At 40.5% G+C, this 23,154-nt stretch overlaps 1 protein-coding gene across 12 annotated transcripts in view; it reads right to left on the bottom strand.

Moving 5' to 3' along the window:
• The window catches only part of cnot4b (CCR4-NOT transcription complex, subunit 4b), a 176,195-nt gene that overhangs the window by 34,536 nt on the left and 118,505 nt on the right, over nucleotides 1-23,154 (bottom strand). For all 12 annotated transcript variants that reach the window (XM_063058285.1, XM_063058292.1, XM_063058287.1 and 9 more), the window contains one exon: nucleotides 18,152-18,649. In XM_063058285.1, coding sequence (XP_062914355.1) covers nucleotides 18,152-18,649 — 498 coding nt within the window. The remainder of the gene's footprint in view (nucleotides 1-18,151; nucleotides 18,650-23,154) is intronic.

Genomic DNA, 23,154 nt, shown 5'->3' with positions numbered 1-23,154 from the left:
TTATTTGTCAAGTAGGGTGCCATGCACAATCCTGATTTAATGGAGACGGACGTGAGAGCACAGAGGAACATCTGGTGAAACTTCTGAACTGCCTGCTTTGCTGCTGCTACTACTACTGTGTGGTCTGAAATCTCCGGAGGGGAAGGCCCCAAGTCCTCGGCTTTGCTTGTTGCTCAGCGGTTGGGGTCAAAGTGCTCGGCAGAGGATGGTGCTCAGTGTCAAAGGGCTGGTCAGAGGCTTGAAGTTTTCAGATGGACTCAAGAGTCCGCTGCAGTCGGGTGCTTCCAATGGTGTTGCATCAGCAAGTTTGCGGTGCTTGGAGGTTCATGGCAGGGACAGTTTCTCCCTTCTACCATCTGCGTGAGATGATGGGGCTATCGGGACTTTGAGACTTTTTTTTTTACCGTGCCATGGTCTGTTCTTCATCAAATTACAGTATTGCTTTGCACTGTTGTAACTATATGTTATAATTATGTGGTTTTGTCAGTTTTAGTCTTGGTTTGTCCTGTGTTTCTTGTGATATCATTCTGGAGGAACATTGTAACATTTTTTAATGCATGCATTTCTAAATGACAATAAATGAGGACTGAGTGTCCTCATAATCTAAAAAAATTCATAACTGTTGCTACTCTTCGTAGGAGTGGGTGTCCTGCAAAGATCACATCAAGAGCACAATGTGCTGCTGAAGGAGGTGAAAAAGAACCCAAGGGTGACAGTTAAAGACTTGCAGAAATCTCTAGAACTTGCTGAAGTCTTTGTTCATGTGTCCACTGTAAGAAAAACACTGAACAAGAACGGTGTTCATGTAAGGACACCATGAAGGAAACCATTGCTCTCTAAAGAAAAAAGAACACATTGCTGCATGACTCAGGTTTGCAAAGGACCACCTGGGTGTTCCACAACACTTCTGGGACAATGTTCTGTAGACAGAAATGGCACTACACACCAACATCAAAACCTCATCCCAACTGTGAAGCATGATGGAAGGAGCATCATGGTTTAGGGCTGCTTTACTGCCTCAAGGCCTGGACAGCTTGCAATGATTGAGGGAACAATGAATTCAAAATTATATCAAGGCATTTTACAGAAGAATGTCAGGGTTGAGGTCCATCACCTGAACCTTAATAGAAGTTGGATGATGCAATAAGACAATGATCCAAAAAATAAGAGTAAATCAACAGCAGAATGCTTTAAAAAAAAAAGAAAATTCGTGTTTTGGAATGGCCAAGTTAGAGTTCAGACTTTAAACCAATTGAGATGGTGTGGCATGACCTGAAGAGGGCTGCTCCTGCAAGGTATCCCAGAAATAACAAAGAACTGAAACAATTTTAAATGGAGAAATGGTCTAAAATTCCACCTCACCTTTGTGCAAGTCTGATCAGCAGTCCCACAACCCCTCCACCAAACGGCTTTACCGATCACTTTCTAGATTGTATTCCTTCCCCCCAACCCCGCCCATTGTTTTTCTGGCTTCTTTCCCCATCCTTTCCAGTCCTGTTGAAACGTCTTGGCCCGAAACGTTCATTTCCACAGATGCAGCCTAATCTGCTGAATTTCTTCAAAATCTTTGAGCGTTGCTCTGGATTTCCAGCATCTACAGAATATGAGTTTTTAAATATACAGGCAGCATGGCTGGTTACAGGAACTTCATTGTAAAGCCTTTGACTTACTCACGGTGAACCCAAGATTTAATGAGGGTCATTTGTATATCTATGATCAACCACTCCAGGACAATCTTAAAATTGGCACAATCACTCAGTACCATTGAATGTCAAGGTGTTTTGGTTATGGCAGAAAAGCCAATATAAAATTTTTGCATACATGAAACAGGCTCATTACCGTAGTGAGCTTGGTAATACTGGAAGTTCCAAGTACGAACTATAGTTCAGTTGCAGCACTTCTGCCATTGAGGAAGACTCACTCATGATGAACATAAAAATCCAGGCTGAAATGAATACTGCATTATTGTAGTACTGTACTTAAAGACACAGACTGCGGCATAGCCTTGCCCAGGTGAGCATAAAATATCCCAAGACACTATAGCAGAAAGCAGAGGATTACTGATGGTACCCTGAGCCATGCACATCTACCCCAATGCAGTTGGCAACACTGATTTTCCGGTTATCACTTTGCTGATTAAGGGAGCATGCTATGCACAAATTGGCATCCACATTTCTTACATTACAAGACTGACGTCACTGTAGAAATACATTAGATGTAAAGTGCTTCATCCAGACCTGATGGGATCCACTTCAAAAATTTCTCTGGATCATTTATGTTAACTATTGATTGCTAATTGTAGAGGACCTATTACCTTGCCATTCTGCTCGCATGCAGCAATACCTATCAAACTGAAAAGAGAAACCAAATCAAAATGGATGCAGAACTAGCCTGTGGTTTTCTTTTCTGCAAGGTTATTGTTACTTAAGCTACAAAATATATGAAGTATGTCACATTCCGTCAAGATGGCACCAGTGAACAACAGTGAGATCTTGCAAACAGCTTACAAAACTACTGGATACTCTCCTTCTGGATATACCACTTCTTCTGACCTGCGACTGATTGCAGCCTATAATTTTCCCTTTTAAGAATGTAATATTTTGGCCAAGTAAGCAAACAATCTGGTGCTTCTGCGATCTCCTGGGGATTCAGTGTGGCCATCTATGGCCATCACTGGGGGTGGCCGCGGCAATTCCTAATGGCAGAACGCCAACTCATGGTCGGCTCCGTTGCTAATCATTGAAGTGCTGAGCAAGATTAAAATCAATGAGGATGAGAGTGGTAAACAAACAGGCGTTCAGTGCCATCTGCCTGTGGAAGGTGCAGTAGTCTTGCGTTCCAAGTTCGATTGTCCCAGCGGCTCATGGATATAGAGTCTGCTGCAGTTTGATGTCATCAGCACTGAACACGCCTAACTGCTCGTGCGACTTTTTCGAGGCACTGAGCACAGAACTGAATCTGCGGCTATGGCCTACAGCCACTGACACAGTGCTGACTCCGTGGCCGTGCCATCGGCTCCTTAACTGGCATCACTCACCTTGGCAGTTCCCTGCTGTGGACTCACTTTTGAGGATTCTGTGGTTTGATGTTTATTGTTCTGTATGTTATTTGTTTGCTTTTTGTTTTTTGCATAACACGATTTCTTTTTGTTTTAACGTTTAATGGTCTTGTTGTATGGGGTTTTTCTTTAAACAGGTTCTCTGGCGTTGATTTGTTTTGTGGCTGCCTCGAAGAAGAAGTTGTATACTGCATTTGATAAGCGTACTTCGTACTTTTTAAATTGTCTTTAATTTTCCAGGTAAATTTCCATTACTTGTAAAATTAAAGGCAGTAATGTACGTAACATCTTAAATGATTCAGATCTATTTGGTATGCTTACATATTCTGCTTTTCCCAACATCCACACTCACCCATCTTCCACTGCTTTAACAGTGATAGGGTTTCTTCTTGTCCTTACCAACCACCCATCAGCTTCTGCATCCAACTTCTACCATCTCCGAAGGGATCCTACCACTAAACATATCTTTACCTCCCTCCCCCCATCCAGTTTCCACAGGGATTGCTCCTTCCACGATTCCTTTATCCACTTGCCCCTCCTGGCACTTATCCCTGCAACTGGCCTAAGTGCTACAACTACACATACACCTCCTCCCTCACCTCCATTCAGGGCTTCAAACAGTCCTTCCAGGTGAGGCAACACTTCACCTGTGAATCTGCTGGGGTCATCTATTATGTCTGGTGCTCCTGATGAGGTCTCTTCTACATTGGTGAGACCTGTTGTAAATTGATAGGAAAGGAAACTGCTTCATCGAGCACCGTTGCTCCAATTGCCACAAGTGGAACTTCCCAGTGGCTAAACAGTTTAATTCCGATTCCCAATCCAACATGTTGGTCCATAGCCTGCTGTTGTGCCAAGATAAGGCTACCCTCAAGGTGGAGGAGCAACACCTTGTATTCCATCTGGATAGTCACCAACCTGATGACATGAATATTGGTGAACGCAGCAGGCCAGGCAGCATCTCTAGGAAGAGGTACAGTCGACGTTTCAGGCCGAGACCCTTCGTCGACCCTGACGAAGGGTCTCAGCCTGAAACGTCGACTGCACCTCTTCCTAGAGATGCTGCCTGGCCTGCTGCGTTCACCAGCAACTTTAATGTGTGTTGTTTGAATTTCCAGCATCTGCAGAATTCCTGTTGTTGACATGAATATTGATTGCTTCTGGCAAAAAAAAATTCCCTCTGCCCCTCCCCCTTCCTCTATTCCCCACTCTGACCTTTTACCTCTTCTCACCTGCCAATCACTTCCTGCTGGTCCTTCCTCCTACCTTTCTTCGTATGGTCCACTTTCCTCTCCTATCAGATTCCCTTTTCTCTAGCCTTTGACCTTTCCCACCCACTTGGCTTCACTTATCACCTTCCAGCTAACCTCCTTCCCTCCCCACCCACCTTTTTATTCTGGCATCTTCCACCTTCCTTCTCAGTCCTGAAGAAGGGTCTTAGCTTAAAATGTCGATTGGTTATTTATTTCCATAGATGCTGCCTGACCTGCTGAATTCCTCCAGCATTCTGCATGTTGCTTTCGATTTCCAATACGAGCAGACTTTCTTGTGTTCATGCTTACAAAAGGTAGTTCAAATTTTAGGACTGATGTAGATAAAACAGACTCATTACTGTAGCAGTGTCAGTATCGTTGCAGGTTTCAAATACCATTCACGGCTCAGTTGATCATATTTCTATAACTGAATCGAGAAGCCAAGGGCCTCAGACCCAGTCAAATGATGGGCATGAAATCCAGATTAACACAAATGTCGGAACACTAAGGTCAGTACTTCCAGGAGCAGTTTTGAAAAAAAAAATTATACTTTAATGATTGATGGTTAATGATTTAGTGACTGATCTGGGTGTGTACACCAATTCTTGGAGTGTAAGAGAACTAAAGGCATGGCTAAGTGAGGTCTGTGCTAATCAACAATCTGCCAGCAGTGTATGCTTTCTAAAGCCGTTCAATGACAGTAAAGGACAAATCATGAATCGTAAATGAATAAAAGGTAGTGAGCTATTATTTAAATCCTTAGTTATGATCAACAGGGCTCTAACTGAGCCCATCCAGCTACGAGTCAACTTCAGTCACAGAATTACCATGGATATTTTGAGAAAAAAAATTCTATTTTGAAAGAAAGCAAAATCAATTATTTGTTAAACATTATTTTAAAGTATTTGCTTATTCAGGACTGCATAGCTAATCTGTATTTAAATACACCTACACTGTGGCTTTTCACATGTACTTGTGATCAAAAAAATTTGAACCGTTTTATTGAGTATAGTTCAGTAATCTTTGAAAAGCACTTCAAACAAGTAAAGCACTAGCCAGATCTAAAACCAAAATGAAATAAATCCCCTTTCTTAATACAATTGATTAAACATGTTCGCTTTCTTGAACTTTAATATAATAAAAACTCAACTACTTCAGGGAGGTAAGATTTGTTGAGAATACAGCAGGCAAGCCATCAGAGCTCAATGTAGTTCAGTTCACTAAAGGTCCCAACCAAAATTATTTACTGAATCACTCCGGTGTCAAGAGTATAGTAGATATGGTTGTTCAGATATATACTGATTATACATTTTGGATGCATTTAGTTCATTCCAATGAACATTACATTGTAGAGCTAGAGATCTAACCTGCAAATTAAAGGCCTCAAGTAATGGGTCTGCTGTTGCGCAAGGAAATGCTTGAATAAAATAAGGTACTGGCTTAGGATGCTCGATAGTCATTTGGCAAAGTGAGCTTTCCCCGCTCTTCCAACATACAACAGAAATTAAGACATTACGAGAGATAATATCAGGGTATACAGGGGACATAAAATACACTTAGTCACGTGGTATCACACATAATTCAAATAATGACTAAGCATGACCCGACAGAGGAATCAACTCAGAATTACCATGGAAAAAAAAGATAATGGACATGAAAATTACAATAGAGGAGCTTCTACCTACATAATCAGGCAACAAAAGATTATATCCCAAATTTACTTACAAAACAGAACCATACTGACCATCACCAATTGAAAGTCACAGTCACAACTGAGCAAAACTTTAGCCAAACTACTTAAAAGTTGTTTAGTTCAGATACAAATTCAACATTCAAAACAATGCAGCTGAAATACAATGTTGAGTTCAAAAACCAATGCTATAAATCCATTAAGCAGGTTACCAACACCCTGGCAACATCTATCAAGGGAATCCATCCCATGGGCTGGCTTAGTTTTATCAATTGCTTCCATCTGAGATGTGATTACCAGATACAGAGTACCCTCCAGCAGCAATAGTCACCAGCTGACAACGCTCACAATATGCCTAACCAAACATGGTCCATATCAATGGAATGAATTTATTTTGTAGGACACAGGCAACAGATTACAGTGCATGGAATATTTTTACTCATTTATTATGGCACAAAAGGAGACCATACAGCCAATCAGGTCCAGACTATACTGAAGTAGAACAAACCTACCCATCACATTCCTCAAACCCTGCAGCTTATTCTCTGAACTCTCTGTTGGGTCTTTTGCCAATTACCCAAAAGCATGGGTAAATTACAGTTGTCAATTAACCCAGCAGCATGTCTTAGAGATGTGGAAAGAAATCCACATAGTCATAGGGAGAAAGGTACACAGGCCACAAAGAGCATGCAATGTTAGGAACACCCAGGTCGCTGGAATCCGAAGTAGCAGCACCAGATCATCCCAAATTTACATTCACTAAATGGTCTCTTGTGCAATGGTGATACTTTAAATATGCTCAGTGAAAACTTGATTTTTTTTTTGTGTACAAAACCCTTTGGACTGAATGGAATGCATAATTAGAACCAGAGTATTGGCTTGCACCATCTATTTGAGGGTGGGAATAATTGCTCACCCAAGGCAACCAGTGAGGTATTGTTTTCCAGCCTCAACACAGTTCATCCACAGGGCATCACGGCCCAGCTACATTTCCCTACTGGAACAACTCCGACAGCGGGCGAAACATGCTCTCCTGTTGGTTGACAGACCTCACAATAGCTGTTGCCCAGCGGGAAAAGCAAGACTGAAGTGACCTTTTTAAGGAAGGAAAATTGAAATGTAATATAATTGGGGAATGAAGATAGATTGGCAAGCAGAGCCAACTGGTTGGAGAAACAAAATCTTCCTTAAGCTTCAGTCGCAAATTTTGTTGTCTCCAGAGTCTTCGGTTGGTGCACATTTTAAATTACATGAAGTATACAGGGGGTATTTTCTCTGCACCCCTCTGGTGATTATGCCAGACCAAGAAAGCTCTTTGCCAGTTTTTCTCCTTCTCCGTCCCTCACTTGGTATTGTGCAATAATTTACACCTCTGGACACTGGTTTCCACACCTGCTTCATTATTACACCTTTTCGTTTCATTATTATTCTATACAAGTTACATTTTGACCTTATCCTGCTTGCTTTTTTTCTGCATGACCATATACATTCACTTCCAAATCTGGGCAAAGGTAAAGTTATTGCAGAGACACTTCTCCCTCTGCTGACACTGCCCAATCTGCTTTGTTCATGTGAAATAGTTTACATCAATTTTCACAAAGGAAATACTTTATAATAGCAGGTGATGGTGAATAGAAAGTGCTGTCTGGATAAAAGTAGCCAAGTGCAGTTCCATGAATTGCAACCCCATGGAGTTAATATCGCTAATGAAATGGAACAGAATGTCATTAACAACACTTATGGGTAATTCTGGCAAAGTTAATGACCAGAAGGATCGATGACCTTTACGGCGTCTTGGGACAAATTAGTTTTGCAAGCTAAATGACAGATGGATTTTAATGATTATACACTGGTAATTGTAAACATCTGTGCAAGCTAATAGTGGCTAACTTTGCTATTACCCATTTGAAATGCAGGTTGACAGCTCCGAGCAACAGCATTATGATGACAAGATTAAAAAGTCACAACTGTCCGGTTCTGCAGAAATGCACTTTGGTGGGCTTTGAAGTCGGCCTGGTAACAGTTCAAGTATTTTTACATGTTCTTGACTTTGTTCCATTTTCACTGTAATATGATAAATATTCAACAGTGAATGGAGATGGTTAAGCCAATAACCATTGCACTTAAAGAAATACTTACACATAAGTTCTTCACCAGTGAACCTACCTCAGCATTTTGTCTTGTAACATGCTGGGCTTACAGCAGTCATTTTAAATATTTGATTATTTTGAACCAGGCAAACAAATTTCTCCAGTTATAACGTAGATGAGAGATAAATCAAAATGAAGAGGGGCAATCTGGTAGTGCAATAGTTGGTACTCCAACCTCAGTTTCAGGGACAGAAGTTCAATCCTGACCTCAGGTGCTGTCTCTATGACCATACAGGTTTCTCCTCAGATAAGCCAGCCTCCCACACCCCCTCACCATTTCCCATCTCCTTTTCCCTCTCTCACCTTATCTCCTTGCCTACCCATTGCCTCACTCTGGTGCTCCTCTCCCCATTTTTCTTTCTTCCATGGTCTTCGATCCCTTTCACCAATCAACTTCTCAGTTCTTTACTTCATCCTGCCCCCTCCAGGTTTCACCTGTCACCTGGTGTTTCTCTCTCCCCTCCCCCACCTTTAAATCTACTCAACTTTTTATTCCAGTCCTGCCCAAGTGTTTCAGCCTGAAATGTTGACTGTACTTTTCCCCCCACAGAGGTTACCTGGCTTGCTGAGTTCCTCCAGCATTTTGTGTGTTACTTGGATTTCCAGCATCTGCAGATTTTCTCTAGTTTGCAAGCCAACTTCCTGTCATATTCTAAAGACATCTTGGTAGTTTATTAACCACTAAGAAATACCCCTTTATGTAGATTGATGGCAAAATCATGGGTAAATTTATGGGCATTTGAAAGTAAAATTTGCATAGCCACAGGAGAATTGGACTGTTGGGAGCACTCCTTTCGGAGGAGGTGAGAGAAGGACATTAATGGCCAAATGGATTTAGGTGACATAAGTAGCATTCTTCATAATCACAAATAGGCCAGATTCCACCTCTGAAAGGATTCCCTGAGTCTTATTGATATCATTATCGTGGTAGAGTACTCACCATCAATATCCTCAAAGTCAACTGAACAGAAGCATCAATACTCTAGCAACAAGAGAAGGGCGGTACCTGGGTATCCTGTACTAGGGCTCACCTTCTGACACCCCAAGCCCTTCAAAGATCTATAAAGTACATGCCAGGTGCATGCTCTCCACTTACCTTGAAACGAGCAGCAACATTCAATCCGCTTGACTCCACACTGAACAAAGCACTATTTCTGGTTGCCCTCATAATCCTAAATATTCCTGCTCTCTCCAACTTTTGCACTTTAACTCCAAGGATTGACAATAAATACAGATCTTTCCAGTGATACTGATATGCCAAAACCAGAATAAGCACCACCCCCACCTGCCTTTGCTTCACTTACTTGCATGGTCACATTTCCAAAGCTAATATGCTCTACACTATTTAAACAGGCTTGGTTGAAAGAATTCTGCCACTACAGTGCACTAATCACCCAATAAACAATTCAAGACTGATTATACCCCTACAGATGGGAGTGTAACAAAAGGCCAAAAATAAAATATCTGGAAAAATACCCCCCTCCACCCACAACACTGCAACTTTTCGACTACAGCAATGACTATTAGCAAGATGTACAAAGAGTTACAGCTTTTGCAGCACCCAGCAGATAACTAACAATTTTTTGACGAACAGGTTTCTCTTTTAAAAACTGTTAAAAGAGATTTCAGCTCAGCCACCCATATGAATGAACTAAAACAAGCCAATCACAGTGCCACAAGCTGTGGGTGAAGATTAAAAATCAAAATCTGTGTCAGCAGGCAAATACAAAAGTTTGGGCACTTCCCCAAAGGTAGAGGTGAATCTATGGAAGTGCGACCAAAGTGAGTTTTTGCTCAAGCAATTAAAGAAAGGGAGTTAAGAGCAAGTTTCCTTTTCAGACATGGGAAATCTAATATCCAGATAACTTTTTCCAAAGACTGAATACAATAAGCAGCTTTAAAAGGCAAAATGAAGCATGGCACAGAGGATTCAGAAATATGAATTTGCAGTTGAGGGGCTGCAATAAAGATTCTGCAATGGTGCAAAGATGAAGCCAAAGATGATTTAAATGCTATCGAATTTAAATCAATGAGTGGTGATCTTACCAAATGAAAAAACTCCTGACAGGTCTCAATAGCACTGGACACATGCATGACTGGGATGAGGGAGAAAATGCAGACACTCCCAAAAGAAATTGGCCAGTAAGGACTAAGGTTGGGTGAAATTTCTTCACCTACAAGATAGTAAATCTCTGGGAATTCTCTATCAAGAGGGCTGTGAAGAAACAGTCATTGAGTAAACTCAAGTCAAGGATCAATAGGTCTTTAAGACAGCAAAAGAATCAACAGTTAATGCATGAAGGGAAGTAAGAGGTTTGACATGATCATACTGAATGTCAGAGCAGGCATGAGGGGACGGATGACCTATTTTGGCTTATAGCATGTCTGTTATGTTGAATAGATTGATACCTAGTTGTGCTAAGATCGACAGTGTTGGGTTTCAGAATTATTAAATACTCCTCTTGAAAACAATTTCATTTGTAGGATTTCATCCTTTTGGTGCTCCCAGCTCAATTTCAAATGAGGAAAAGTAGAATTCTCACATCAAATAAAACAGAAATTATTTCCTTTGTGGAGTTTCACTACAAATACTAAGAAACTTGCAACATTAATACTGAAATTAACTTGTTCGATAATATAGATGGCTAATTACTGCTGAAAGAAATGGAACATCCAGGTGATCTGAAAATAAACAGATGAATATGTTGCTGTTATCAGTTGATGCTTCATAACATACCTGAAAGAATAAATATCATCAACAAAATAGTGCATACACCAAAACCGTTACTATTCTCTAATATGGTAGCTGCACAATTTAATAAATTAAGGGAAATAAAAAAATTTCTCAAAGCAAAAGAAGCAATTTTCCATTATCAGTTGCAAATTTAAGAAAAATGTTCATAATATTCCTATATCTGTTTTTAGGAACACTTAACTGAATTGTTTTCAGAGCCAATTATGTGACTAGTCCTATTGAGTTTGTCAGTGATGGCTCCAGGGCACTGAAGTTGAGGTAATTTTTATTCAATAGTAGTACCTTCATGAAGGGTAGGTAGTTAGACTCTCATGTTGGAAATCACCCAGTACTTTTCTGGCATTGTTACTTGATTTTCAGTACAACTAGTCAAGGTCTTGTGCGTCCAGGTACGAATTACTTCATTTCCTGAAGAGCTGCACATGAAATTGAACTCTAGGCAAAGAAACATCTTCACTTTTGCCTTTATCACCACTGAAGGGAGAAAAAAAAGCTGGTGTAGAAGACTGCACTGATGAACTTCCTGAAGTTAGGTCTCAGGGATGGTAAAACCTCCACAACCATGACCATTCTTATATAGGATGCGATCATTCATTGGATTAGTCACTGACTTGACTTTTGCCCAGGCTCTTTGCTGTTAATTTTGACCTCAACATCAACCAAACATGCCTCATCTCAGCAATTAAACATTTTTGGTTTCTGTCTTAAAACTGTGATGATATGTGCATCTGAACTCATTAGCATCCACAAGTAGGTCCTTGCCAAGTAAGTGTTTTTTGATAGAGTTGTTGATGATATACTTTCATGGAAGGAGTGGGTAAAGGGCAATTCAACTGATGCAACTTGAAAACTGAATATCCAAGACTTCTTCCACAAAAACTGAAAATGCAATGACTATGTCGTGTTTAAAATTAGGTAAGACAAAAAGCCCAGTTAAGCATTTAGTTAATGAAAGGTACAGCCTTCCGCAAGTTAAAATGGGGAAAATTATTCAGATTAATAAGAACTACACAAACATTCAAAAACATACATTTAAGCTTATCAGCAACCACTCGCAGCCCAAAACCATTAGCAGCAGTTGACATTACTTTAGCAAATGGATGGAATAGCTTAAGTGCCTGTTTCGTTGCTGCATATACAGCTCATCTAAATAAGAAATGTTGTTTGACATTGGCATGGCATGATGAAAATGGCCTAATGAACCATCTCCTTTCTTGTTAGCAAAGACACAACCACATGCAGTGAAAGCAACACTACAGATCAGGGATAAACAGCATAGGACATTTGACCAATCTGGAAGACGTGGTTAAGGAACAAATTTCAATTGTAAATAAAAAGAATGTAGAAAAGAGGAAGGTTTGACTTTATTGCAGTATCAAACTACAAATCAATAATCTGATGATATACTGCAACAAGGTGGGTTATTTCCATATACCCTTGATTTTTTTTTTATATACATGCTTTCTCCATGCTGCATACTCTAACCAAACTACCAGATTTTCACCATGCTCTATAGTCAGACTGCACCATTGTCACATTTTCTTCTAACTATATAGTACATCAAATTACAACATTCATGTCATTACAGCATGCTGCAAAATGCAAACTGCAACATCTATGTTTTTCCCAGTGGTGTAAACTGTAACATCCCATGGCTTTTTCAAATACATTCAAAGACAGATCTTATCAAATATTTAAGATACTTTAATCTTCGTAATTCAAGATGCAACATGCTCTACCCCAATTCAAAGCAAATAGGAAGGCTATGTATTTTGATACTGCTTAGTGGGTAGAGAGAAACGCTAACCATATCTTAGATTTTAAAAATCACAATTCAGTCTATTCCTTTGCACAAGAGATTCTAAAGGCTTTTGATACTTATGGCCTCAAACTGCAATCAAAATAAAAATTGCTAGGAATACAAAGCCTATTACCTATCACTGGCAGGAATATTTTACATTATTGTGATTACTAACACTATTTATCTTTCAAAAAAAAAACCTGCTACATTTCCACCAATGTCTTCCGTCTTTGATGCAGACTTAGATTCCACTTTCAAGGGGTATCAGGGGTATTTTTATCACAGCTGGTCCCTCCTATTCGGTATTTCCATTACAATTCTTGGCCTAAAAATGGCTCAATCATCTTTTATGCAAGTACACTACCAGAAATGAGCTATTACTAAGATGACAAACTCCATCACTATTTTTGACAGAAAATTTTAATCCTATTTGGAAATGAAAAGGCAAGAGTCAATTAGGAATTACCAAACTTCAGTGAGGAATAGCAGGAATAATGACATATCACATAAACCTCTGGTCAAAAATTCCACACATTTCATTTTCACAAATGATACAAGCCTCAGCTCATTCCCCAATTATCTTCTGTACTTCTGAGACCACAATTCCTGATTGCAGACACCTCAACTAAGGCTTCAATGAGATCACCTTACATTCTTCACAAGTCCAGAAAACATGCCTAATCTAATAAATATCTGCCCATGCAGCAAATTCATCACCCTTGGAACTTGTTCATGGAATTTTCACTCCCTCCATAGCTAGTACATATTCTTCCTTCCCTCCGAATATTTTCATCTCCAAATTCTCTCTGAAGCTTCTGTTGCAAGAATTATTCCAGCTTTTCTCGTGACTCCCTGTGGTATATTCCTCACCTCCAACTTCATTTCAGTACATCTCTTCCATAGTCTTCCAAGTCCAACACAGGCTACATAAAAGTTGACTACAATAACCCAGCCAAGCAAGTGAACAGTGCTTTGAAGGGATTTATCACAAGTTCCTTGCCTTTGTACCTAGTATGCCTTTTTAAGGAAATATTTTGATGGACTGCTGGTTCCCTGTTCTTAGTTCTCCTTCAAAATATCATAACTTACAGTAGCTTGCCTTTATCCTCTTTCAACACTACAGCTGACTCCATTCTTCTGTCAAATATCAGGCCATTTTGGCCTATCAATGTCCCCTGAAAACTGTCATTGTCATTATCAGATATAAAAAGACCAAGGCGTCTTTTAAAAGTTATAAGGCTCAAATGACCAAAAGCTTCAAAATTTAGCATTGGCATGACACGTTCTTTGTGGGAAATGCTTGCTGTCTCTGGAAAAATGACAGTTCAACATCGACCAGATTGGGAGTAATCTGAGGGTCTTTATGTAGGGGTGATAGCAGGGGTAAAAATTATTCACAAAATGCAAATGACTTATTTTATTTTCCCAGTTATAGCTCTTTTGGATATGTCTCAGACTGAGTCAGAGACTGCAAATAAAGTAAGAGCTAGTACTACAAAACCTTAAATCTAGAGTATTAGAGTATTTATAGTATTAATGGTAAGACTCTTGGCAGTGTGGAGGATCAGAGGGGTCTTGGGGTTCAAGTCCATAGGATACTCAAAGTTGCTGCGCAGGTTGACTCTGTGGTTAAGAAGGCATATGGTGCATTGGCCTTCATCAATCTTGGGAGTGAATTTAAGAGCCAAGGGGTAATGTTTCAGCTATATAGGACCCTGGTCAGACCCCACTTGGAGTACTGTGCTCAGTTCTGGTCACCTCACTGCAGAAAGATGTGGAAACCATAGAAAGGGTGCAGAGGAGATTTACAAGGATGTTGCTTGGATTGTGGGCACGTGGCCAAGTGGTTAAGGCGTTCGACTAGCAATCTGAAGGTTGTGAGTTCGAGCCCCAGCCAAGACAGCGTGTTTTGTCCTTGAGCAAGGCACTTAATCACACATTGCTCTGTGATGACACTGGTGCCAAGCTGTATGGGTCCTAATGCCCTTCCCTTGGACAACATTGGTGTCGTGGAGAGGGGAGACTTGCAGCATGGGCAACTGCTGGTCTTCCATAAAACCTTGCCCAGGCCTGCGCCCTGGAGAATGAAGATTTTCCAGGCGCAGGTCCATGGTCTCGCAAGACTAATGGATGCCTTTATTTATTTATGCCTGGATTGGGGAGCATGCCTTATGAGAATAGGTTGAGTGAACTCGGCCTTTTCTCCTTGGAGTAACAGAGGATTTGAGGTGACCTGATAGAGGTGTATAAGATGATGAGAGACATTGATCGTGTGGATAGTGGCTTTTTTCCCCAGAGCTGAAATGGCTAGCACGAGAGGGCACAGTTTTAAGGTGTTTGGAAGTAGGTACAGAAGAGATGTCAGGCAAGTTTTTTTTAAACGCAGAGAGTGCTGACTGCGTGGAATGGGCTGCCGGTGACGGTGTGGAGGCGGATATGATAGGGTCTTTTAAGAGACTCCTGGACAGGTACATGGGCCTCAGAAAAATAGGGGGCTATGGGCCGAAGGGCCTGTATTGTCCTGTAGCTTTTCTATGTTTCTATGTAGAGTAAATTCCAGTAATGTATTACAGATTTAGATGGAAATATTCTTTTCTGTGGTATAGAATATACAAGAGATGATTGGCCTCTGTTTTCTCAAGACAAACTTGTAATTCAAAGATGACAACATTGTTATATACAGTTGAACATTAAATGTAACCCCATCACTCCTTAGATGCTATTGGGGGAAAAAAATACGGTGTTACTACCCTCAATACTTTGCAGTGAACCCTACTGATAGCCAGATGGTAGCAGGACATCTTTGGGTGGAGGTACCTGATGGACCATGGATTCTGTAGATATTCTTCAAGGGCACATAGCAAGTGGGCACAAGGCTGCATCTGTTCTCAGGATGTGGCTTTTCATTCTAGAATAAAGGAGATATCCTCCTTTTTCAAAGAAAAAGGCTTCCCTTCCCTCCACCATCAAAGCTGCCCTCAACCATATCTCTTCCATTTCACCCCATCCTCTTGCCACACTACCAGAGACAGGGTTCCTCTTGTCCTCACCTACCACCCCACCAGCCTCCGCGTCCAGCACATAATTCTCTGAAACATTCGCCACCTCCAACTGGATCCCATCACCAAACACATCTTTTCCCTCCCCCCACTTTCTGCAGGGATCGCACCCTATTGCGATTCCCTGTCCATTTGTCCCTCCCCTCTGATCTCCCTCCTGGCACTTAGCCATGTAAGCAGAACAAGTGCTTCACCTGTTCCTACTACTATTCGGGGCCCCAAACAGTCCTTCCAGATGAGGCAACACTTCACCTGTGAGTCTGTTGGGGTCATATACTGTGTTCAGTGCTCCGGTGTGGCCTCTTGCATAATGGTGAGACCTGACGTAGATTGGAAGAACACTTCTCCAAGCATCTACGCTCCATCCGCCAAAACAAGCGGGATCTCCCACTGCCAGGATAAGGCCACACTTAGGTTGGAGGAACAACACCTTATATTCCGTTTGGGTAGCCTCCAACCTGATGATGTGAACATCGATTTCTCAAACTTTCAGGAATGCATCCACACCCACCCCCCTTCACTATTTTCCATCCTCTTGTCCCTCTCTTGTGTTATCTCCTTGACCGCCCATCACCTCCCTTTTGTGTTCCCCTCCACGTCCATTGCATTCTTTCTCTTTCACCAATCAACTTCCTAGCTCTTAGCTTCATCCCCGCCCTCTCCAAGTTTCACCTATTGCCTGGCGTTTCTCTCTCCTCTCAGCCCACCCTTCAAATCTACTCCTCAGCATTTTTTCTCCAGTCCTGCTGAAGGGCTTCGGCCCAAAGCGTCAACTGTACTTTTTTCCATAGATGCTGCCTGGCCTGCTGAGTTCCTTCAGCATTTTGTGTGTGTTATAAGGGACAATTAGAAGGTGATTAATGGCACCTACAGAACCCAGTCTGAGCAAGGATTATCCATTTCATGGAAGTGAACAGAACTAACATGGCAATCAAATTTTAATGCAAATAGAGGTACCATAGTACCTGAACGCTGCTGCCAAGAAGAGGATATAGATTAGTGTATTCCATAGTACAGTGGAAACGTCATTCCTTGGGATTAAAGGCTGGGCTTGCCCTTGTTATCTTTGCCAGTGAATGATTCCCCCAAAGAAACAGTGCATTCGCGTCACTAGCTGCACAATTTTCTGATGATTTTCTCATAAACAAAACTATGTAACAGCTCAGTAGCAATCTAGTCATCTCTGAATTGGCAGTACCTCTGTGTCTTATGCACCAATTTCCCAAGATAATACTGCAGATTTCCTAATCAGCTTGCAATCTGTAATTTGAATCCTCACCTGCTATGACACTATTGGGGGCTGTTTGCAAATTTATAGTGATTATAGGAAAAATGGTCTTCAATGCTTCACCAAGAAAATTCGAAAAACGGAATAATTCAGAGAAAATTCAATGCTGAGAGAAAAAATATCTCTAAAAACATTTGTTGAGGCATTCTCAATACAACACAAAGAACGAACAAACAAATCTGACTAGAAAATCATGAACTGACTTGGTAACTCAGCTTTTTAAACTCCAAAAAGAAATCCCGGCTTGACATTTGCACCTATGTAAAGCAGCTTTCTTCATTAGAAATAGCCTCTTTGTCTGATCTTCCCAAACAGACAGAAGTTAATAACACTCCGTTCGAAGAGGCTCATTTTATTGACTTAATCCACTCAGGGTGTGCCAATATTTGCGCAACTTCAATCACCTCCTTTGCTCTGGTTAGAGAAATAACACTTGTTACAATAAAGAGCTACAGAGCAAATATTCATAATGATAAGGGGACAGACTTCTCTGGTGCAAATTGCTTTAGCGCAGTCATATTGAAAAACAATTTTAAAAAACATTTGAAACAGTATACCATACAGTAAGATGTCAGCACATCTACATAGCCAACTGTAAAGTTACGTACATGTGATATTATCTCAACTTGCAGTTGCAACAATTATTGTACTAAGACAATAGCAAAGGTGAAAGAATATACATTTCTATACTGTGATACAAGAGCACTGAGCCAATGCCGTCTAAGCATTTCATTGTTAACTATTCATCACTGCCAACACCTCCATGTTAGACTGGTATGGAATAGGATTTACCCTTGTTTTCTTGTGGTAAGCAGGTTAATTTTAATTCATTTACGGAAACTCAAGACGACAAATCCTGTGACATTGATTATGTGGATTAAGTTAATTGAAATCCGTAGCTAAGCCACAAACGTTGCGAGAATCTGAAGTTCATTAAACACCGAAGTCAAGTGACACACAGCAAAATGTCTGGATTAAAAATACATTTTTATGGCCCAGACTTGCAACACTCCTCTGCACCTCATCCAGCTGTTGGTTTTACAGTTCCTTAATGCAACAAAGAATCAAGTTATTAAGTAGCTACAATTGCCACCTACCTGATATAGGAATTCCACCAAGTCCTGTACTATGCTGTGGTATATTTAAGTCCAAGAAATTACTGTTCGAGGTGGGTGTTGCTGTGTGGTTCAAGTGCATCATGCTATTGTGAGGGTATGCCATCCATGGGTACCGTGCCTGACCTGGAAAACTGAATGAGTTGTAGACGGCTCTGTGCTGAAAAGCTGGAAACCTCCGTGGTAATACAGAGTTGGGAAAAGAGTTGCCTATGGAGTTGGCTGTTGTGGCAGAAGCTGGTGTCAAGAAGCCACCAATGCCTTTGTTTGCAGTTTGCGAAGGGGTCTGTAGTGCGGTGGGGGAAGTGAGGCCCACGTTGGAAGGTTGGTCCTGGACTGAGAGTTCCTTCTCTATCAGGTCTGCTAAGGCTTTCCTTGTGATGTCGAATGGGTCAAAACCCAGATCATCCTCTTGTTGTTTGGAGGAGCCGAACCCAAAAGCAGCTTGCCAGTCTGTTGATGAAGATACTGGGATTGTTTCTGGAATTTGTCAAAGAAAATGAGAAATGAGTGAATGCTTCTTTAAACATATCTATAAATATAAATAAACTATGCATTACTTCCATTGTGATGAGTGCAATCAACTCTCAGTCCTTGTCATCTTGAAAGTTAGTGAAGAGGATATACAAATGAGAACTAAACCAGAAAAGGGCACAGTTTGATTAGTTAGATCAAGAGGGTTTTAGTTTCACACAGGGTGAAAGTAGTTACACAAAAAAGTTGGGGAAAAATGATAAAGGATTTATTTGTAAATTTAAGTTATTTCCAGTTGATATCTTCCTCCTGATGAGATCAATATTGACAGTGGTTTCTTTACAAGAGGATATGCTGAAGTGGAAAGTGGTGAGAGGTTCATGCAGATAGTGAACAAAGATAGCAGGATAGTGATGCAGAGATAAGGAGGGCAACATATCTGAGCTTCTAATTCTGGACAGACAGTATTCTTGAGGGTTAACATAGAAATAAATTGTCAAATTCTATAGCAAGCATCAGAATACATCAAGCACTTAATTTTTAAGCATGTGTGGCTTTATATCTGTAAATTGTCACTTGAAGCAATTAGCCAACTCTATGCACTCAAAGAACACAGCAATGTGAAAAGTCCCACGTAGGAACTCAGAAGAATTACAGTACTTTTTTGATGGCCTTGAAGCTAAATTATTTTGGAAGCTGCTTACAGAAATGTCAACACCAAAGACATACAGTGTAGGTCAGAAAGCCACTAGCTGTTGGGATGTTAGGAGATTCAGATTTTACATGCACAATTATCTCTAGTGCCAACTGTCTCATCAGAGTTCTGTACACTTTAAGGCAAATATGCTAACTTTAAAAAGATGTTAAGTGTATGACAATGATTTAATAGGATCATCTTAGTCGAAGCATCTGTTGTCTCTTGTTTCATGGCCTGCATGGAGTGCTTCAGGCATCATTTGCAATACGAAATGATATAGGTCAGCCTGGAGTAATGACTTCGATTAAAAACTGCCTGAAATATTGAGAAGTGGCAAATCCTCAGAAGCTAATTTAAGACTAAATATGGCAGGTTGGCAGCTAGTCAAGGGCAAGTATGAATTGTGCCACCAGCCAAAAGCTGTCAATGGTTTTGAGATCGGTTCAGCCACAGAGTAGTGAGAGACTGTGCATAATGCAAGACTTTTAGTCTTGAATTTCTTTTTAACAGAGAGCTGGCTATTCCTTCATTACATACTCTCAATGCATGATGGTTTAAAATGCATTGAAGTTATAAAGTAAACCTAATGGTTTCAACTCTGTTTCTATTTGACAGCAGATGGTATACTTAAAAGCTATTTTATTTGTCAGACACTGCAGTCACAAAAGGCACAAAATATTCTCTCCTCGGTGCATTTGCACTGTGACATTAAGGGCTTCAGCAGCAATCACAGCAGATTGGAGCGTGTGTGTGGGCAGGGGGAAGGTAGGTTTAAAGGGTCAGAATTAAGCCAGAACAAGAGAAAGGTGAACAGTGAGAGAATACAGAAGCGTTCAAGCATCGTTAATATCCTTTTAAACAGTTTTGAGTGTTTTAACTATATGGAACTTCTGAAGTGGTAAAGTGTTAATGCCACAGCCTGATAGCGCCAAGGACCTGGATTCAATTCTTATCTCATATGCTGTTGTGTGGAGGGTTCATGCTTTCAAAAAGGGTTTCCTTGGATGCTCCGGTTTCTTTCTACATCCCAAAGAACAGTTCATTGGAAACTCCAGCTTCCCCATTGTATTAATAATTAGTACGAGTACTAATGTGACATAGGAGAGAACAGGTTACATGGAATTAAGTGAATGGGTCTGATGGTGATAATCTGAGCAATACTCTCCTGAAAGGAAACAAACTGCAAAATGCTGCATGATATGCTCTATTATACAAGTGTAGCAATGTCGATGAAGGAGTACAATTCTTTTAATGCTTTCAGTTAAGATGAATGTTTATTTTCCCCCTCATCCACTTGTGGAATTGTTCCATGTCATCAGGACAATTCTCCACTTCAGACTGATTCAGTTCCCCTAACAAGGAATTACAGTTACATTTCATATAATGCACCAACTCACCAAAATCACTCATGATTTACATAATATACTTGCTTTATATTTATCCTGCCAAAGTGGACATTTTCCCTCATTATACTCATATGCTAGACCTTTGATAATTCACTCAACCAATCTGTCCCTTTCAGTTTCGCTTCTTTTATATACCCACTATCCACCTGTAATGGATGTGTTCCAAGTAATGTGAATACTCTGAACCTGAGAAATTGCCAGCAAAATTAGACTCTTTCACAATAATCCCACAGAATTTCACAAAACAGTGATAAAACATGCAGAGTCAGTCAGGAACATAAGTTGCTTTTAAAACTAGCATGAGAAATGGAGAGTTGTCAGGGAGAGTTTCTATACTCAGCCAACAAGCATGCTTTGATATAAACGGGTCCACTCAGATTTCCAGTAACCATGGGTGGGAAAACAAGTCATTATAATATATTCATCATAGTTCTCTTTCTCAGAACACCAAAGAACAAGGGGGCAGAATTCAAATCTAGTATAAGCAATGGCAGTAAGCAAGTTAATAATTGGGTACTTATTCGCCTAGATGACTGATCAGAATATGGCTATTATGATGCCATGAGTTGTTGAGCACAGAAGCGCGGCCCTTGGCTCACCAAGTTCACAACACCCTTTAAATGAACCTCACCTTTTTCCTCTGTATTTTCATTACCACTACCTACATTCTACCACTCACCTGCACACCAGATACAGTCTAGAGGGGGAAGTTAACCTACCAACCTGCACATTAAAAGTTAGAAAACATTCCTGAAATATTAGAAAACATGTGGCTTGTGAAAAGAAATTACCTGAATAATTAACTAGGAAGAAGCCTACATATCTGTTAGTTTTTATGGACTATTTCTTAGAATTTGAATAAGATACTGGAGGTAATATGGATGCATGGCTTTTGAACTTCCACAATTCCAAACAATATAGAATGGTGCCTGCAAATCAGAAAAAAAAATGAACCCAACTGCAACGAGAAAAGGGAAGTTAAAACTGTAGCCAGTTAACTTAACCAGTTTGAAGAAATGGTCATGTTTATTAACTGGAATGCAGCTATAAAAGACAAATTATTGAACTGATTAAAAATTGATGTGAAAAACAGAGTTAAAATTGAGCTTTGTTGTTGGCATTACAATAGTCAGGCTAGTTAGGCAGTGAATGTAGTTATTTGGATCATTCAAAGGGCAGGTTATGAAGTGCTACATAATTAGGATTCATGGGGACTGGAGGAAAAAAAATTGTCATGTATTCATATCAAATGTTTGCAACAAATAGGTTATTATAAGGATTAGCGCTTGGACTCCAACAATTTATTGCATCGACTTAAGAGTAAACAAAGCAGTCAAGTTCACCTGAAACAATTATTAAACTTGCTTCTCAAGAGAATAAACAAGTTGGAAATAAATGAGTGATGAGAACTCAGTTCATGGAAAAAAATGGTAGTTTTTTTAAAGTTAGGAATATTGGTAGATCAATGTAGGTATGCTTATACTAATGCTCAAATACAAAGTTCATACTCTGGTACAGGAAGCAGCTAAGAAAACCAGGTAACATTAGCTGTTATTACTAAGATTTCAGTAGTTAATGCCACAACACAGGGCCTTGGTAAGATTACGGAGAAAATCTCTGCATACATCAGCTCTAAGGAGCTTACATTGGAATGAAAACTGGAACCAGAACACTGTGTTTTCAAGTCTTTATTCCCTGGAGCTCAGAACAATGAGTGAATCACATTCAAACAAAGTGATGAGGGCAGAACAGGGTAGACACTGGGATCATAAATGCAGGAGATTCTGCAGATGCTGGAAACTAACAGCAACACACACAAAATGCTGGAAGAACTAGGCAGGTCAGGTAGCATCTATGGAAATAAATAGTTGACGTTTCAGGCCAAGACCCTTCATCAGGACTGAAAAGGAAGGGGGAAAACACTAGAATAAGGTGAGGGGGAGGGCAAGGAAGACATGCTATAAGGTGATAGGTAAAGCCAGAAGGCTGGGGGGGGGGGGATAAATTAAACTGAGAGGTGATAGGTGGAAAAGGTAAAGGGCTGGAGAAGAAGGAATTTGACAGAAGAGGAGAGTGGACCATGGGAGAAATTAAAGGGGGGAGGGGAATTACCTGAAGTTGGTAAAATTGATACTCATGCCATTAGGCTGGAGGCTACCTAGTATGGCAAAAGATGAAAGCCATCAAGCATCATGTCAGAATGAGAATGGGGATAGGGATAGGAATTAAAATGGCTGGCCACCAGGAAATTCTGCTTTCTGCGGATGGAGTGAAGGTCCTCGACAAGGTGGTCCCCTAATCTTAATCTCCATCGGTTCTCACCAATATAGAGGCCATCAGGAGCACCAGATACAGTAGACAATCCCAACAGATTTGCATATGAAGTGTTGCCTCACCTGGAAGGACTG

The sequence above is a fragment of the Mobula hypostoma genome, chromosome 9, assembly GCF_963921235.1.
Source record: "Mobula hypostoma chromosome 9, sMobHyp1.1, whole genome shotgun sequence".
In the NCBI taxonomy this organism is placed as follows: Eukaryota; Metazoa; Chordata; class Chondrichthyes; order Myliobatiformes; family Myliobatidae; genus Mobula; species Mobula hypostoma.
Note: the sequence above shows the minus strand (reverse complement) of the source record. Positions and strands in the feature narration are given on the sequence as shown.